The sequence below is a fragment of the Rhodamnia argentea genome, chromosome 10 (genome assembly GCF_020921035.1).
Source record: "Rhodamnia argentea isolate NSW1041297 chromosome 10, ASM2092103v1, whole genome shotgun sequence".
NCBI classification, from domain to species: Eukaryota; Viridiplantae; Streptophyta; class Magnoliopsida; order Myrtales; family Myrtaceae; genus Rhodamnia; species Rhodamnia argentea.
In genome coordinates, this window is record NC_063159.1 from 21,245,349 (window position 1) to 21,259,473 (window position 14,125).

Genomic DNA, 14,125 nt, shown 5'->3' on the forward strand with positions numbered 1-14,125 from the left:
AAAAGCATGTTGCAATCTAGCGAATGAGCTCGATGCTGGGCCCCATCGAACTCAGAGGTCACTCGGTCTTACGAATCAATCCGTGCAGATTGAGTTCAACGGTTCCCGATCACATGCCAAAGCTCCGGATGTCGTGAAATTTGCTCTCGATCAATAGGATAAGTGGTGGATACATGAACGTATGACCTCTATTATCCTCCCCTATGATTCCACCGTCGTAATTCACATACGTGAATTCACTAGCCAACGACGGAAAAAAACAAAATGGGCAACCCCGTCGCGACTCGCGACTGAGGGTCGGTGGTGCTCCGTCTCCCACGTGGGGTACGTGCCCTGGCATCGGTCTCTCTGACACAGCACGCCGCCAACTTCTCCAGCGAATACATTGGTCCCACCCACCATGTCCCCCCAAAAAAAATCCAACGATATTTATAAGTTATCTCCGCTTCCACGTGGCATTGTTCAGCCACCCAAAATATCCACTTGCATGCGGTCAAACCCCACTATCTTCCGCCAACCAAATCCAACCAAATATCGTCATCTCTTACGTCAGACCTCCTCGAATTGTTTCCTCTCTGTCTCGCACTCTTGTCTCCACTTGGACTATTGTCTTGTCCATCTCGCCCAATGGAATCATTCATTCTGCCAACCCCTAAAGACCTAAGTGAGTTTCATGTTTAATTCTAAAGTAGAAATTGAGAAAAAAAAAATTGTCTAGACTTGTTGTCTTGCTTTTTGTTTTTTGGCACCGGCCGGGTCGGATCATCTGCTGCTCAACTCGATGGACCGGAAGCTTGCGGACCCAAGATCCTTGTACGGGCCGGCGGCCAACCCGTTTTCATCCGCCAAGTGCCCCTTCAACCTCATCCTCCTCCTCCACGCCCGATAACCCACCAACCCGAACCCGCATGCTACCACGAACCCTATCAGGACCCACATCAGGACTCCGACCCGGAAGCCAACCCCGTAGGCCTTGCCCTTCTCGCCCCGCGCGGGCTTCACCTTGAAGTACCCGATCTTGGTCTCGTCCGCGACCTCGACCAGTGTCTGGATCGGGTAATCTATGGTGTAACAAAACTGCGTCGTGTTGCTGTACACGGCGCCCCAACAGCTGCAGTTGCTCTTGCACGCGCGCTCGCACTCGTCTAAGGACGAAGCCGACACATACCCCATCAGCTCCTTGAACGGCAACTCCACGCCGTTACGCCTCAGCACCGAGAAGCCGCCACTTCCCGGCCCTCCTCCTCCTCCGCAGAAGTCGCTCGAACCCGGCGCGGAGCACGAACCGGGACGCGCCTCGGTCCGGTTGTCCAAGCAAGCGCAGGTGCTATCCGCCGAGCACAGGCTGTAGGGGCCGCACGGGCTCGGCAGCTCGCAGAAGCCCGAGATGGCCCTGTAGTTCATGGCCCAGGTCGACCCCGTCCAGTAGTAGCCCTTGAGGTTCCCGTCCGATTCCAGCCGGAGCAAGAGGAAGGAGTCGATCCGCTTCTGGAAGCTGTTGAAGGCCTCGACGTCGACGGGGACGCTGCTGTTCTGGTACATGGCCACGAACCCGTCCGGGTCGACCCGGGCATAGACCGCGCCGGCCCCATCGACCACTTGCGCTTTCGCCTCCAGCGCCTTGTGCTCCCAATACATTTGGTCCGAAATGCCGTCGAACTTCGCGTAGAGACCGAAGAAGTTGCTTCCCATTCGCATCGAGTAGAGCCCGTTCGACGACGCCAGCGACATGGCGGCCGTGAAATTCTGATTCTCCACGAGGGTGTCCGCCGGAAAGTCGAAACTCTGCCATAAAACGACCGGGGTCCCTCCATCGCCGTCACTCTGCTTCTGGACCTGAAGATTCGAGCTGTTCAGGAGCACGACCCTGTCGCCGTCGGTGCCCGTCGACCAGAACACCCCCGACGAGGGGTCCGAGACGACGAGGCTGCCGTTGAAGGAGACCCGGGTGCTGCGGTCGGACCACCGGGCGGGCCGGTCCGGGTCGGCGACCCAGAGGGGCTGCGAGGAGCGCACGTGGACGACAGCGAGGGCGAGCATCGTGCCGTTGACTCGGAGGAGGCTCAGCGAAAAGTTACCAGTGGGGTCGGTGAGCAAGGGCTGGAAAGCGGAGGCGGAAGGCCTCGGGGCGGCTTCGAAGCCCCTGAGGAGCTCCTGCGGGGCGGCTCGGAGAAGGCAGACCATCGCGAGGATCGAGACCCCGGCGATTGCATCGAGAGGAGACGATCTGAACTTCATGGTCGACGTCGCGGGGGTTTGAGAAGCCGAAGAGCGAGCGGATCGAGATTCAGTGACTTCTGCGTGTAGCCATTCCCGGGCACAGGCCGAAACTGCCACTGATTACTCTATTCGTACGGAAGAAGTCTCCCTTTCTTCATAGATAGAAAATGGTTTTGTAGAGTCCTATCCGAGGGACGACGGACTGGGGACACGAGACAAATCCAATTTCTTCCAGTTAAGAAGATCGAGAAGGTCGAAGAGGTATTGTTTAGTATTTCGCCCAGTTCCTGTAAGAGCAAGGCGTCCATCCACCGGAAGTAGACGAACGGATTCAGATTTCAGACATTAAAAGTCCGACGTGGACATGGGTTGGTGCAACTTGCGCAGCCGCAGCACGACGCAACTTTTGGCTTCGTTTAATCAGAACTTTCAAATCAAGATTGGTTTATTTCCACTAGATGCATATATGTCAACATTTCTCGTTCTGTTCACTTATCACGAAGACTATTTTCACTTTTCACGTACTGTCTTTATAGCGGGACTATCGTGGAGATAATTCTCAGACATTTGGAAGATTTAAGCTTTTGTAGGTCAAACAATAACGAAAAAAAAAAACGATATGGCATGTTGCATCAGCTTCTTGATATAAAAATCACTACTTGACCTAAAATTTGTGTTATAATGCAGCATACCATATTAGTCAATCTTGAGGATGAAGTTTTTGACTCGCTCGAATTTAAATAGCAGTGCTTGGATAGAACACAAAACACCAGCCTCTGAGTAGAGCAACTCCTAGCCATGAAAATCTCACTAGGTTCCCCACTTTTGCTTGGGAGTGTATCTAGATAAAATTGTTTATCCCGAAATCTTCATTTATCACGGCATATACCAACATTTATCGTAATATTCCCCTCATGTGTAATAAGTCAACCTGCAACATGAAATGCAACTTATGGACGTGATTGACTTGACAAGATAAATGGAGAGGGAAAACATATAGGAATACCGGGCAGGATAAATTAGATGAATCATCTAGCCCGAATTTCAAGATTAGAAAACGGATCGATACTCCATGTTCGATGACCTAGTCTTACGTTCATTTGGTGCATGTAAACCCAACACACCGTAAGCCATACATCATATCAGCCTCAAGTGAAATCCACTAAATCGCTAGTTGTCGTAGGCTTACAGGCGCATTATATGCATGTAAAGACTTTGCGTCGGTTTAGTGCGACTTTCCATTCCTTTATGTTCTTTTCCATAACTCCCCAACTTGACTTTTCTTTAAATGTCGAATGCCTAGGATATTTCAGTTGAATTTGCTGCATCATTTGAAGTTGAAGATATTGATTTTGGTTTTCTAATTTGGAAGGGATCTTTTTTAAGCGGAAGCAAAACACATGCTCACGAGGGGACCACGACAATAATAATGCGAATAGGGGAGAGCATTTCTCAGCGATAAATGTGAGATCTGACTAGGGGTCGAGACCAGCATGGCATGTTAAAAACGTTGACCGTGGAGCAACCACGTATTAAAGGCAAGAGTTGACTAAATTCAGGAGAGGGATGGGACCTTCAGTTGGTCACCTCTCTTCCATTAATGGAAATCTGTTCGTTGGTTGACAGTAAGAATTCAACCCCAGACAAGCTCGCACCGAACAATGTCTTTTCTTTGATGTTTCGTAGATTCTATTTATCTTGCAAAAAAAAAAATTTAATTTTTTTTTTAATTTTTCTATGTTTGGTGTGCAAAAAATAAGCTAGTCAAAGAAAACATTTTTTACCCATAAAAAAGACTCTTTCAAAAGTGAGAAAAATGTTTTCCTCTCTTTAAGAAGAGAAAAATATTTTGCTCATTTTTTCTTCCTCATCTCTTTCACATTTTCTTTCTTTTTTAATCATTTTTTACTTTCTTTTCATTATTTATTTATTTTCAAAAAGCCCAAATTTTTCTTTTTTTAATTTTTAATTTTACTCTTTTTTTAATTTTTCTTTTCTTTTCCCTTCTTCTTCTTCGGCAAATGGCAGAAGAGGTGAAAAGCAAAAATAATTAAAAGTTTGATTTTTAAAAAATAAAATATAAAATGAAAATAAAAATTATTACAATGATTGCGTGGAGAAAAGTCAAATCGAATTTTTCATACTAGACAACAGATTTTCTAGTTCATTTTTTAGCTTTTAGTCAATTATTGAAAAATATCATCATTTTCAAGGAAAATGACTTGTTAGAAATTTCTTTTTTTTTTTTCAGAAACGCCACATTTTCATCTAAACAAACAGAACCTTAATGTTTGAGAGCTTGTGACTTCGGTTCAATCTCGCCTCCCTTATGTTAACGGTAAAGATAAGGTAATAGAGCACTTTTCTTTGCAAGATTCCACGTGTATTTCCCTTCATTTCATGCTACTAAACATGATCATATGGGAAAATGGGGACCTCATTTTGTCTTACCGAATCAATTCTGACTAGCCAATCAGGGTTTTGAGGTTGATTTTCCTCCCCCTCCCTCCCTTTGTTCGACCGCCCAAAGCTACTAGAAGATCTTTCTCGTTCCGCAGAAAGCTCGAGTAGATGACAAGCGGTGAAATTCCATCCCAGTCATGGTGAGGCCAAAAGAGGGCGGACATACTTAGATGGAAAGGGTCAACGATAAGCCAGCAACCATGCGTTTGACTTTTCAGGGAGCAAAAATTGTCAGCCTAGTCTTTACACATGCAAGAAAATGAGAACCTTAAAAAAAAAAAAATAGCATGATGCATTGCCCCTTCCTTCCGAGGCAGTTTGCGAGGCGAGAGACGGTCTTTCTCACGTTATTTTCTCATTGTAATGCCTGAAGTCGCGCGACAGATGGGAAGATCCTGATCTGTACTTAAAGTTTTTGGGTGAGTTGTCCAACCATTTGGGGTTGACCAACTCCTTGTTTCTAATTTAATCGAGGTCGGAGGTTGATGAAGTATTAGCAAAGGAAGGCGCGACTTCGCCATGATCTCTGATTGAAACGACCAAGTGGACTTTCGCCGCATTGTACTTTCAGACAATTACCTCCCAAAAAAGGGGAGAATTATAAAAAAATCCTAAATTTATTGCGGTTATGCTGGTACAGTCCTAATTTTATTTTTGCCAATTCAGTCGTAAACGTTTTGCATTTCTGTTAATTCAGTTCATTCAGCCAATTTTGACTAGCTGATATCGACGTTGACTTTTTCAATAATTATTTGAATTTTATTATAATTTTTTTCTTTTCATTTCTTTAGTTTTTTTTTTCCGAACTCTTATGGCCGGCAAAAACGAGGATCTAGCCAGGCAAGGACGATGTAGCCCTCGCCCGGGGCTAGCAAGGGCTGGCAAAGAATCGTCATCGACCCTAAGCGTAAGGAAAAAAACTAAAGAAAATAAATTATAAAAAATTCAAAAATATTAAAATGGTATTAAAAAAAGTCAACGTCGGCGTTGACCAGCTAAAATTGGCTAGATGGATTGAATTGATACAAATACACAAGGTTTAGAACTGAATTGGCAAAAAAAGATTTATGACTAAATTAATATAATTGCAATAGGTTTAGGCTTTTTTAGTAATTTTCCCCTAAAATATGGACAAACCATTCATGCTGCCACTTACTCTACTATGGGCAATCGATGCACCGTCAACATCATTGGCTATCTTAGATCCAATCTCTCTCTCTCTCTCTCTCTCTCTCTCTCTCTCTCTCTCTATATCGAGAGATCGATCGATCGGCAATCCTTGACACCTCTAGCTCGAGATTGTGGACCTCACATTAGAAAGCCACTTGCTTGTATAGTTTGACTCTATGCTTTGGGCTTTTATTGAATATCAGTCCATCGGCTCATTTCCTTTAAGTGATTTCTGCATTGTTACTCACCTAGTCACTTCCTCCTACTACTTCGACCAAAAAAAAAAAAAAAATTAAACTTCCACCTACTACCAACTCAGAAGTTTCATGTCTTGCCAGAAATACAACAAGAACACAAAATGCTAAAAAAAAAAAAATCGATGATGTCAATGCCCACTTGATGACGGCGTCTTTGGTGAGATTTCCCCATCCTACAATGAGTTACTTGCAACTCTTGCGCTCTCTTCACGTATCGAAAGTCGGTCGCAGCTGATGCATTACCAACATTAGAATTTAAGTTCTTCAATTCTCAATGACAATAGCACAAAAGTCTCCCCCACGTAAATGTTGGTGACTTCCAAAGAACCATTGGTAATGAAAAAAGACCGGTGATTCTTTTCTTTTCTTTTTCCAAGTAACTTGTTATATAACTTACCATTCTATGAAATTACCTATTTTTATTGTCAACTTTGTACTAACTCGTCAACTTTTATTTGCTTAGCTTACTTACGCTTCAAATTTGCTAGCTCTTATAACAAAAATTATCGACCTAAATTACTGTGACTTACAACTTTTGTCATATGAAATCACCAATGAGTTTTGGGTTACACACTCTCATTTGAGTTTCTTGTCAATGTGTGAATTTTTTTTCTTACTTAGCAACTTTCATACTGACTTACCAACTTTTAATTGCATTGATTAGCAACCCACTTACAATTACTAACTTCGTTTAGAGATTACAGCCTAAATGAGTGCTACTCTCCAACTATTTTCCCTGTAAATTAGCGTATTGGGGTCACCAACTCTTATTCGAGTTAGTTACCACTTTTATTTTCTTTTTAACTTTTCAGCTCTTACCGTTACAAACTTTTAGTTGCATTTCATAGTAATGCCTTAAATTTACCAACTATTTCAAGAAATTATCACTCTTAATTAGAATGACTTATCAACTTTTCTCTGACCCACAAATTTTGGATTACCGACTCTAATTGAGTTACTTACCAATTCTATTTTTCTTTTATTACCAGTTTTTCTAATATTTACCAGCTTCTATTTACCTTTACTGACTATGCCTTATGCTTACAAACTCTCACATGAACTTAGCGACCCTTATTCGAGGGACTGGCTAATTTTTTTCCCCACTAAATGACACAAGTTTAGCCGACCAATTGAAAAAGAACAAATAAAAACTGGTAAATATCTCAAATGGAAGTTTATTAGCCAGAACTAGGTTGATAACTAAATCAGAAATAAAAAAACGGATGAATCGCTTAAATAAAAGATGATAATTTCAAGATAAAGTTAGCAAATTTAAGAGTAAAGACGTTGGTACAAAGATAATTAGAAGTTAGTAAAAGTAAAGAGAACTTTAATGGCAAGTGCACCTCAATCGACCACCACCAAGACCATCGTGAGGACTCTCTCGTCCTCCCCCGTGACTGATGCCCCAAGCCCTCCTCTTTGACTTAGGTCAAGTTGGACTTTATGTTCTCCACCGATGACAGCTCCAACTCGGCGTCGATGTCCAGGTTGTGCAAATCTCCACCACCGACAGCGATGCCGCCTTCTCCTCCAACAACGAGGAGGTCCAGAAGAGGTCGAAGTCGAAAAGGATCCAGTCGCCGCGATCGGAATTCCAGCTAATCACAGTGGCGAAGTGACGCAGCAAGAAAGCAAAAGCTTGGAACAAACGATTCCAAAACTCGAAATTCTTATTCAATGATACTACGATGCCATCAATTACAGAGACGGACGTCCTATATAGTGATAGGACTCCTATTGGAAACCGAATAAGTAAAGATAACATTAAATAAACTGAATCTAATCTAATCAAACAAAATATTTAAAATTAAAGATAATTAGGAATTTCCTAAAACAGAAAACTGCTAGAAAACTTATCCAAACGAATTTCGAAATGCCGAGATTATTTCCGGCGATTTCGACGATCACGTAATTCTAAATAATCGCACGCCAACTGTTTCGCATCATTCCCTCCCTCTGCGGAAGAACTCGCCCTCGAGTTATGATCGGGATAGAGGGGAGTATCGGGAGAATGATACTCAAATAAGTCAGCCACATTAAACATAGGAGAAATGGCGAGATCATCGGGGAGGTCAACCACATAAGCATTGTCGTTGATCTTCTTCAATATTCGGCAAGGACCAACCTTCTTGTGCTTCAATTTATTATAAGCACCAACAGGGAAACGCTCTTTTCGCAGAAAAACCATGACCTCATCGCCTACTTCAAAAATCTTTACACGACGCCGTTTATCAGCATCTTCTTTATACTTTGAATTTGAAGCAGCTAATTGGCGAGTAACATCTGCTTGGACTTCCTGAATTTTGGTCGCCAAATGCTCTGCCGCGACACTATAGCCTGGAATCTTGGGCAAAGGAACTAAATCCAAAGTATGCTGTGGAGTACGCCCATAGATGATCTCAAAAGGAGATTTTCTAGTGGAACGGTTAACGGAGTTGTTGAAGGCGAACTCAGCAGGAGCCAAATACCTATCCCATCGCTTGGGCACATCACTACAGAGGCATCGAATGATATCCGCCATAATACGGTTCACAACCTCGGTCCGACCGTCCGTTTGGGGATGAAAAGAGCTGCTATATTGTAAATTTGTCCCAAACAAACGCCATAAAGTACGCCAAAAATGGCTTAGGAATTTCGTGTCACGATCAGAAGTGATGGTCTTTGGAACCCCATGCGGACGGACTACCTCACGAAAAAACAAACTTGCCACATGTGAAGCATCTGAAGTCTTTTTGCAAGGGATAAAGTGCGCCATCTTGGAGAACCGGTCAACCACCACGAATACAGAATCCGCACCTCGCTGGGTGCGAGGAAGTCCCAACACGAAATCCATTGAGATATCAACCCACGGACCCGAAGGAATCGGCAAGGGGGTATAGAGGCCGTTGTTCTGAGAATGGCCCTTAGCCGTCGGGCAAATATAACACTTGGCAACAAATCGCCCCACGTCACGCTTCGGTTGTGGCCAATAGTACCGTTCCTCCACTAAGGCTACAGTCTTATCACGGCCCAAATGTCCGCCAAGAGTATCGCCATGAAGATCTCGAATAAGTTGTTCTCGCAAAGAACTTCGAGGAATACATAATCTATTGCCGAAAAATAAAAACCTGTCCCGAATTATCATATCGCCATGGGAACCCGCTTCAAAACACTTCTCCCATATAACATTAAAATCATCATCCTCAGAATAAAGAGAACAGAGTTGATCAAAACCAACCACATCGGTGCGCATAGTCACGAGTGTCGCAGCACGTCGATCGAGTGCATCCGCCACTTTATTTAAGTGGCCTTCCTTATGACGAAGTACAAAATTAAACTGCTCCGTAAAGGAAACCCATCGTGCATGCATCCTATTCAAATGCTTTTGACTCTTAATGTATTTAAGAGCTTGATGATCGGTATTAAGAACAAACTCTTACTGGTAAAGATAGGGCTGCCAATGCTTTATAGCGCGCACTACAGCATAATATTCTTGCTCATATGTAGACCAATACTGACGAACTTCATTAAGCTTCTCACTAAAAAAAGCAATAGGCTTACCTTCTTGGGAAAGAACAGCGCCGATTCCCACACCCGAAGCATCGCAGTCCAGCTCGAACACTTTCTCAAAATCTGGAAGCATCAATACCGGGGCTGTTGAGAGCTTTTCTTTGATAAGCTGAAAACCGGCCGAAGCTTCATCACCCCAATGGAATTTGCCTTTCTTTAAGCAATCGGTGATCGGGGCCATGATTGTACTGAAATTTCTAATAAAACGTCGGTAGAACGTCGCAAGTCCATGGAAACTTCGAGCCTCGCCAACATTCCGTGGAATTGGCCAATCACGAATCATCGCCACCTTTTTCGCATCAACATGGAGACCATCCACTCCAACAATAAAACCCAAGAAAAGAAGTCGCTCGGTCATGAAGCTGCACTTCTTCAAATTAATAAATAACTGATTTTTCTGCAAGGTCAGCAGAACATCCCTCAAGTGCTCTAAGTGATGTCGTTCGTCCGGATTATAAATGAGAATATCATCGAAGAAAACAACCACGAACTTGCCAATAAAAGGTTTGAGTACCCGAGTCATCAAACGCATAAAAGTACTAGGCGCGTTAGCGAGTCCAAACGGCATGACAAGCCATTCATACAAACCTGCACTCGTCTTAAAGGCTGTTTTCCACTCGTCGCCGGGACGAATGCGAACTTGGTGGTAACCGCTTCGAAGGTCGATCTTCGTAAAAACCCGTGATCCAGCAAGTCTATCCAGCATATCATCAAGCCGGGGAATTGGAAATCTGTACTTGATAGTTATCCGATTAATGGCACGGCTATCAACGCACATACGCATACCGCCATCTTTCTTCGGCGTGAGAAGTGCGGGTACGGCACAAGGACTTTTGCTCTCGCGCAAGAAACCTTTGCGGAGAAGCTCTCCCACCTGCTCTTGTAAATTCTGGTTCTCCTTTGGATTCATCCCGTAATGCGGCAGATTAGGGAGACCGGCACCTGGTAGAAAGTCAATCTCATGCTGGATATCCCTCAGAGGAGGTAATCCGTCGGGTAAATCATCCGGCATTACATCATAGAACGCCTTTAGCAAAGGCTTAAGGGCTTCTGGAATACGAGCCACGGCCTGTTTGTCACCCTTCTCTACCAGCATGTACATCCCTTCACGTTTACGAATATTCAACATAACCCCCGCACGTTGCATAACACTGCAACCGGAACCGGAACCCTGTTTCTTTGGGGCCTGGGGAGTATCACCCCTCGGCTTCAACGTGATTCTGATTTTATTCCATACAAAAGAATACGTGTTCTCCCTAGCTCGATGTGTAATATCCACATCATACTGCCATGGTCGCCCTAATAACACATGACATGCATCCATTTCCACAACATCGCACATAATAGTATCATGATACGACTTTCCAATAGAAATAGGTAAACGACATACATGTGTTACCTTAAGTTCGAGTCCTTTGCAAATCCACCCGATTGTATAAGGCGCGGAATGTGGCTCCGTCTTCAACTGTAAGTGATCCACTAAAGCCTTTGACACTATATTCTCGCAACTCCCGCTGTCAATTATAACATCGCATACCTTACCGTTTACGGTACAACGAGCGCGGAAAAGCTGATTTCTCCGGGTGTCTTCTATCCGCGGAGCAAGTAATAAACGACGAACAACACAATTCACTTGCTTGCCCGCCTCATCTTCCACTTCTTCTTCGTCCACCCATTCTTCCTCATACTCCTCCTCTTCATGCTCAACGATATTGGCTATTCTCCGACGGGGACAATCGCTCGAACGATGGCCCAATTCGTTACACTTATAGCACCTGATCGGTTGCGGCTTGGCATAAGGATTCTGGAAGTTTGGAGCACGGTTACTTGCCGCGACCGGTTCCTTAGGTATTCCAGCAACACCTCCCGGCGCTCGGTTCGTATCACCGGTTTGCTGAGTTGAGGAACCCGAAGTATCGATCTGTTTCCCTTTTCCGAAAGATTCACGACCAGAATAATTACTTCCACGAATACTAGGGCTAGTCCTCTCCAATTGCATCTCAATTTTTCGCGCCATCTCCCGGGCATCTTCAACAGAAAATACACGATGCAAAGAAACACGATCTTGAATATTCAATCGCAAGCCGTTTATGTACCTAGCGGTTTGTTGCGCGTCCGATTCATCTAGGTTATTGCGGGCGAAAAGTCGGAGAAACTCTTCCGTATAGGCTTGGACTGTTCGGTTCGTCCGCTTGCAATTCTGAAATTGCTGGAACAACAACTGCTCATAATCGGTAGGGAGGAACCGAGACTTCAGCATCCGCTTCATGCGATTCCACGTTCGGACGGGAGCCTTTCTTTGTCGACGTCGAGTTAATTGCGTTTGCTCCCACCAAGCCGAGGCACCACCCTTCGGTTTGTACGCAACTAACTTAACTTGTCGATCCTCTTCAATCTCCATGGCGTCAAAGAATTTTTCAACTTCCCACAGCCAATCCAGGAAATCTTCGATATTCAAATTCCCGTTAAAGGTTGGTAGATCTACCTTTAATCGATATTGCTCCGGATCCCGCTGATGTCCTCCATAGCGCCGACCTCCATGGACACGATCATTTTGGAATTCTCTATTCCGCCGTCCTCTTCGAATAGGTTCGTCTAGGAAATCTTCCTCGTCTTCGTCTTCGTAGTCTTCGACATAGTCTACCCGTCTATGTCGGATATTGGCCCCACGATCCACAACAACTTCGGGATCACGACCGACAGGAAGTCGATCGGCTGGAAGAACGCCGAGTGCGGGGTTTGTGGATAAACGCCGTATGGCTTCAAGGATTTCTTGAAACCTACGATCGGTTTGATCCACGAACCGGGTGAACTCAGCCCGTGTAATAGGCTCGCTTTCACGGCCCTCAAGAACGGGGAGATTAACGTTCGCGTTATTGACCATCGTCACGGGGAGATGCCTCGCTTCGATACCAAATGACGCAGCAAGAAAGCAAAAGCTTGGAACAAACGATTCCAAAACTCGAAATTCTTATTCAATGATACTCTGATGCCATCAATTACAGAGACGGACGTCCTATATAGTGATAGGACTCCTATTGGAAACCGAATAAGTAAAGATAACATCAAATAAACTGAATCTAATCTAATCAAACAGAATATTTAAAATTAAAGATAATTAGGAATTTCCTAAAACAGAAAACTGCTAGAAAACTTATCCAAACGAATTTCGAAATGCCGAGATTATTTCCGGCGATTCCGACGATCACGTAATTCTAAATAATCGCACGCCAACTGTTCTACATCACGAAGACTATAGAGGAGGAGGCCGTGATGGAGGTGGTTGGCGGAGATAAAATGTCATCATATGTCCTAGAACTCACGTAGATGTTGAGTCTGTTATACTAAGGATGAGAGGCCGTGGGCTTGTTCAAAGATCAATTATGGGGGAGTGCAACAAACGAGAGATGATAGGGAGAGAGTATGCAAAAATCTAATCGAGACCATGCACATTAACATATGCAATTGGAAAAAAAAAATTTAGTTCCCGAAGCGCATTATTGATTTCCTTGTAATTTCCCATGCCGACTACGAGGATCTAGGAATGGCGAAGAGTTTACTAACGAAGAACCTGGGAAATGGCAGCGTCTTCTCATGAACAAGTTCTGCGGGAGGTACTTAGAGGGATAAACATCTTCATCAAATTATTTACCCTGAGCAAGTTCAGGACCCGTACGAGCACAACCAACTATTAAGGAATACAGCCGCAACGCCGTACAACAAGCAATTCACGGGCTCTCGTACACGGTATATGGGAAGTCGGATATAAGGGGACTCATGTTTGATATTTTCAACAAGCAATGGTGATGCACTCCGTCTTTGCGAGAGACTGCTGGGACACACGCACACAGAGAAACAAAAAGTCGAAACCCGAACCTAATCGAACTGGCCCAAAGACTTGGGACATATGTGACTCGGCTATCGGGTTGGGTTGACCACACTTTCATTTAGGATTGGGTCTCATGGATACCTGATCCGATCCCTTGACACCCTAATTGGAAAATCTCAGGATAGTTTTCGTGGTATTTCCCATACGTTTTTAATTTGATTTTGAAACCTTTCCAAAGTAAGAGAAAACTGAACTGTAAGAACCTCCAATCAGAGATTTTGACCCCCACCACACTAGACAAACAAGCAGTAGATGCAGATCTTGACGGGACAAACAGAATGAGACGTGTGATGGCACAGGCCAAACCAGATCTGGTTGCTTTGTCTCCTCCTCCAGGAGATCGCACTGAAGTTCTGGAGAGTAAATCTATCAATGTGGGGGAGTTTATTAACATGTCTGTATGACTATGCAGAAATATTTAATGCAGATTTCGATAAGAACAGGTTCTCTAAAGAATGTCGAAGTATTTTGGTTCTGCATATGGCGATCGAGTCGCAATGGTGCTACTTCCTTGCTCTATCTTTATGTGTCCAATCTATCGAAATTTCAAAGGGAGAGAAGCCAACCAGCTCTT

At 44.2% G+C, this 14,125-nt stretch overlaps 1 protein-coding gene across 1 annotated transcript; it reads right to left on the bottom strand.

The window, feature by feature from the left end:
• Positions 1-495: 495 nt before the first annotated feature.
• On the bottom strand, positions 496-2,471 carry LOC115735190 (PAN domain-containing protein At5g03700). Its single transcript, XM_030666311.2, has 2 exons — positions 2,281-2,471; positions 496-2,241 (listed from the first exon to the last, which is right to left on the bottom strand). Exon 2 carries the CDS (start codon positions 2,236-2,238, stop codon positions 763-765), a length of 1,476 nt encoding a protein of 491 aa, XP_030522171.1. The 5' UTR covers positions 2,239-2,241; positions 2,281-2,471; the 3' UTR covers positions 496-762.
• Positions 2,472-14,125: the final 11,654 nt, after the last annotated feature.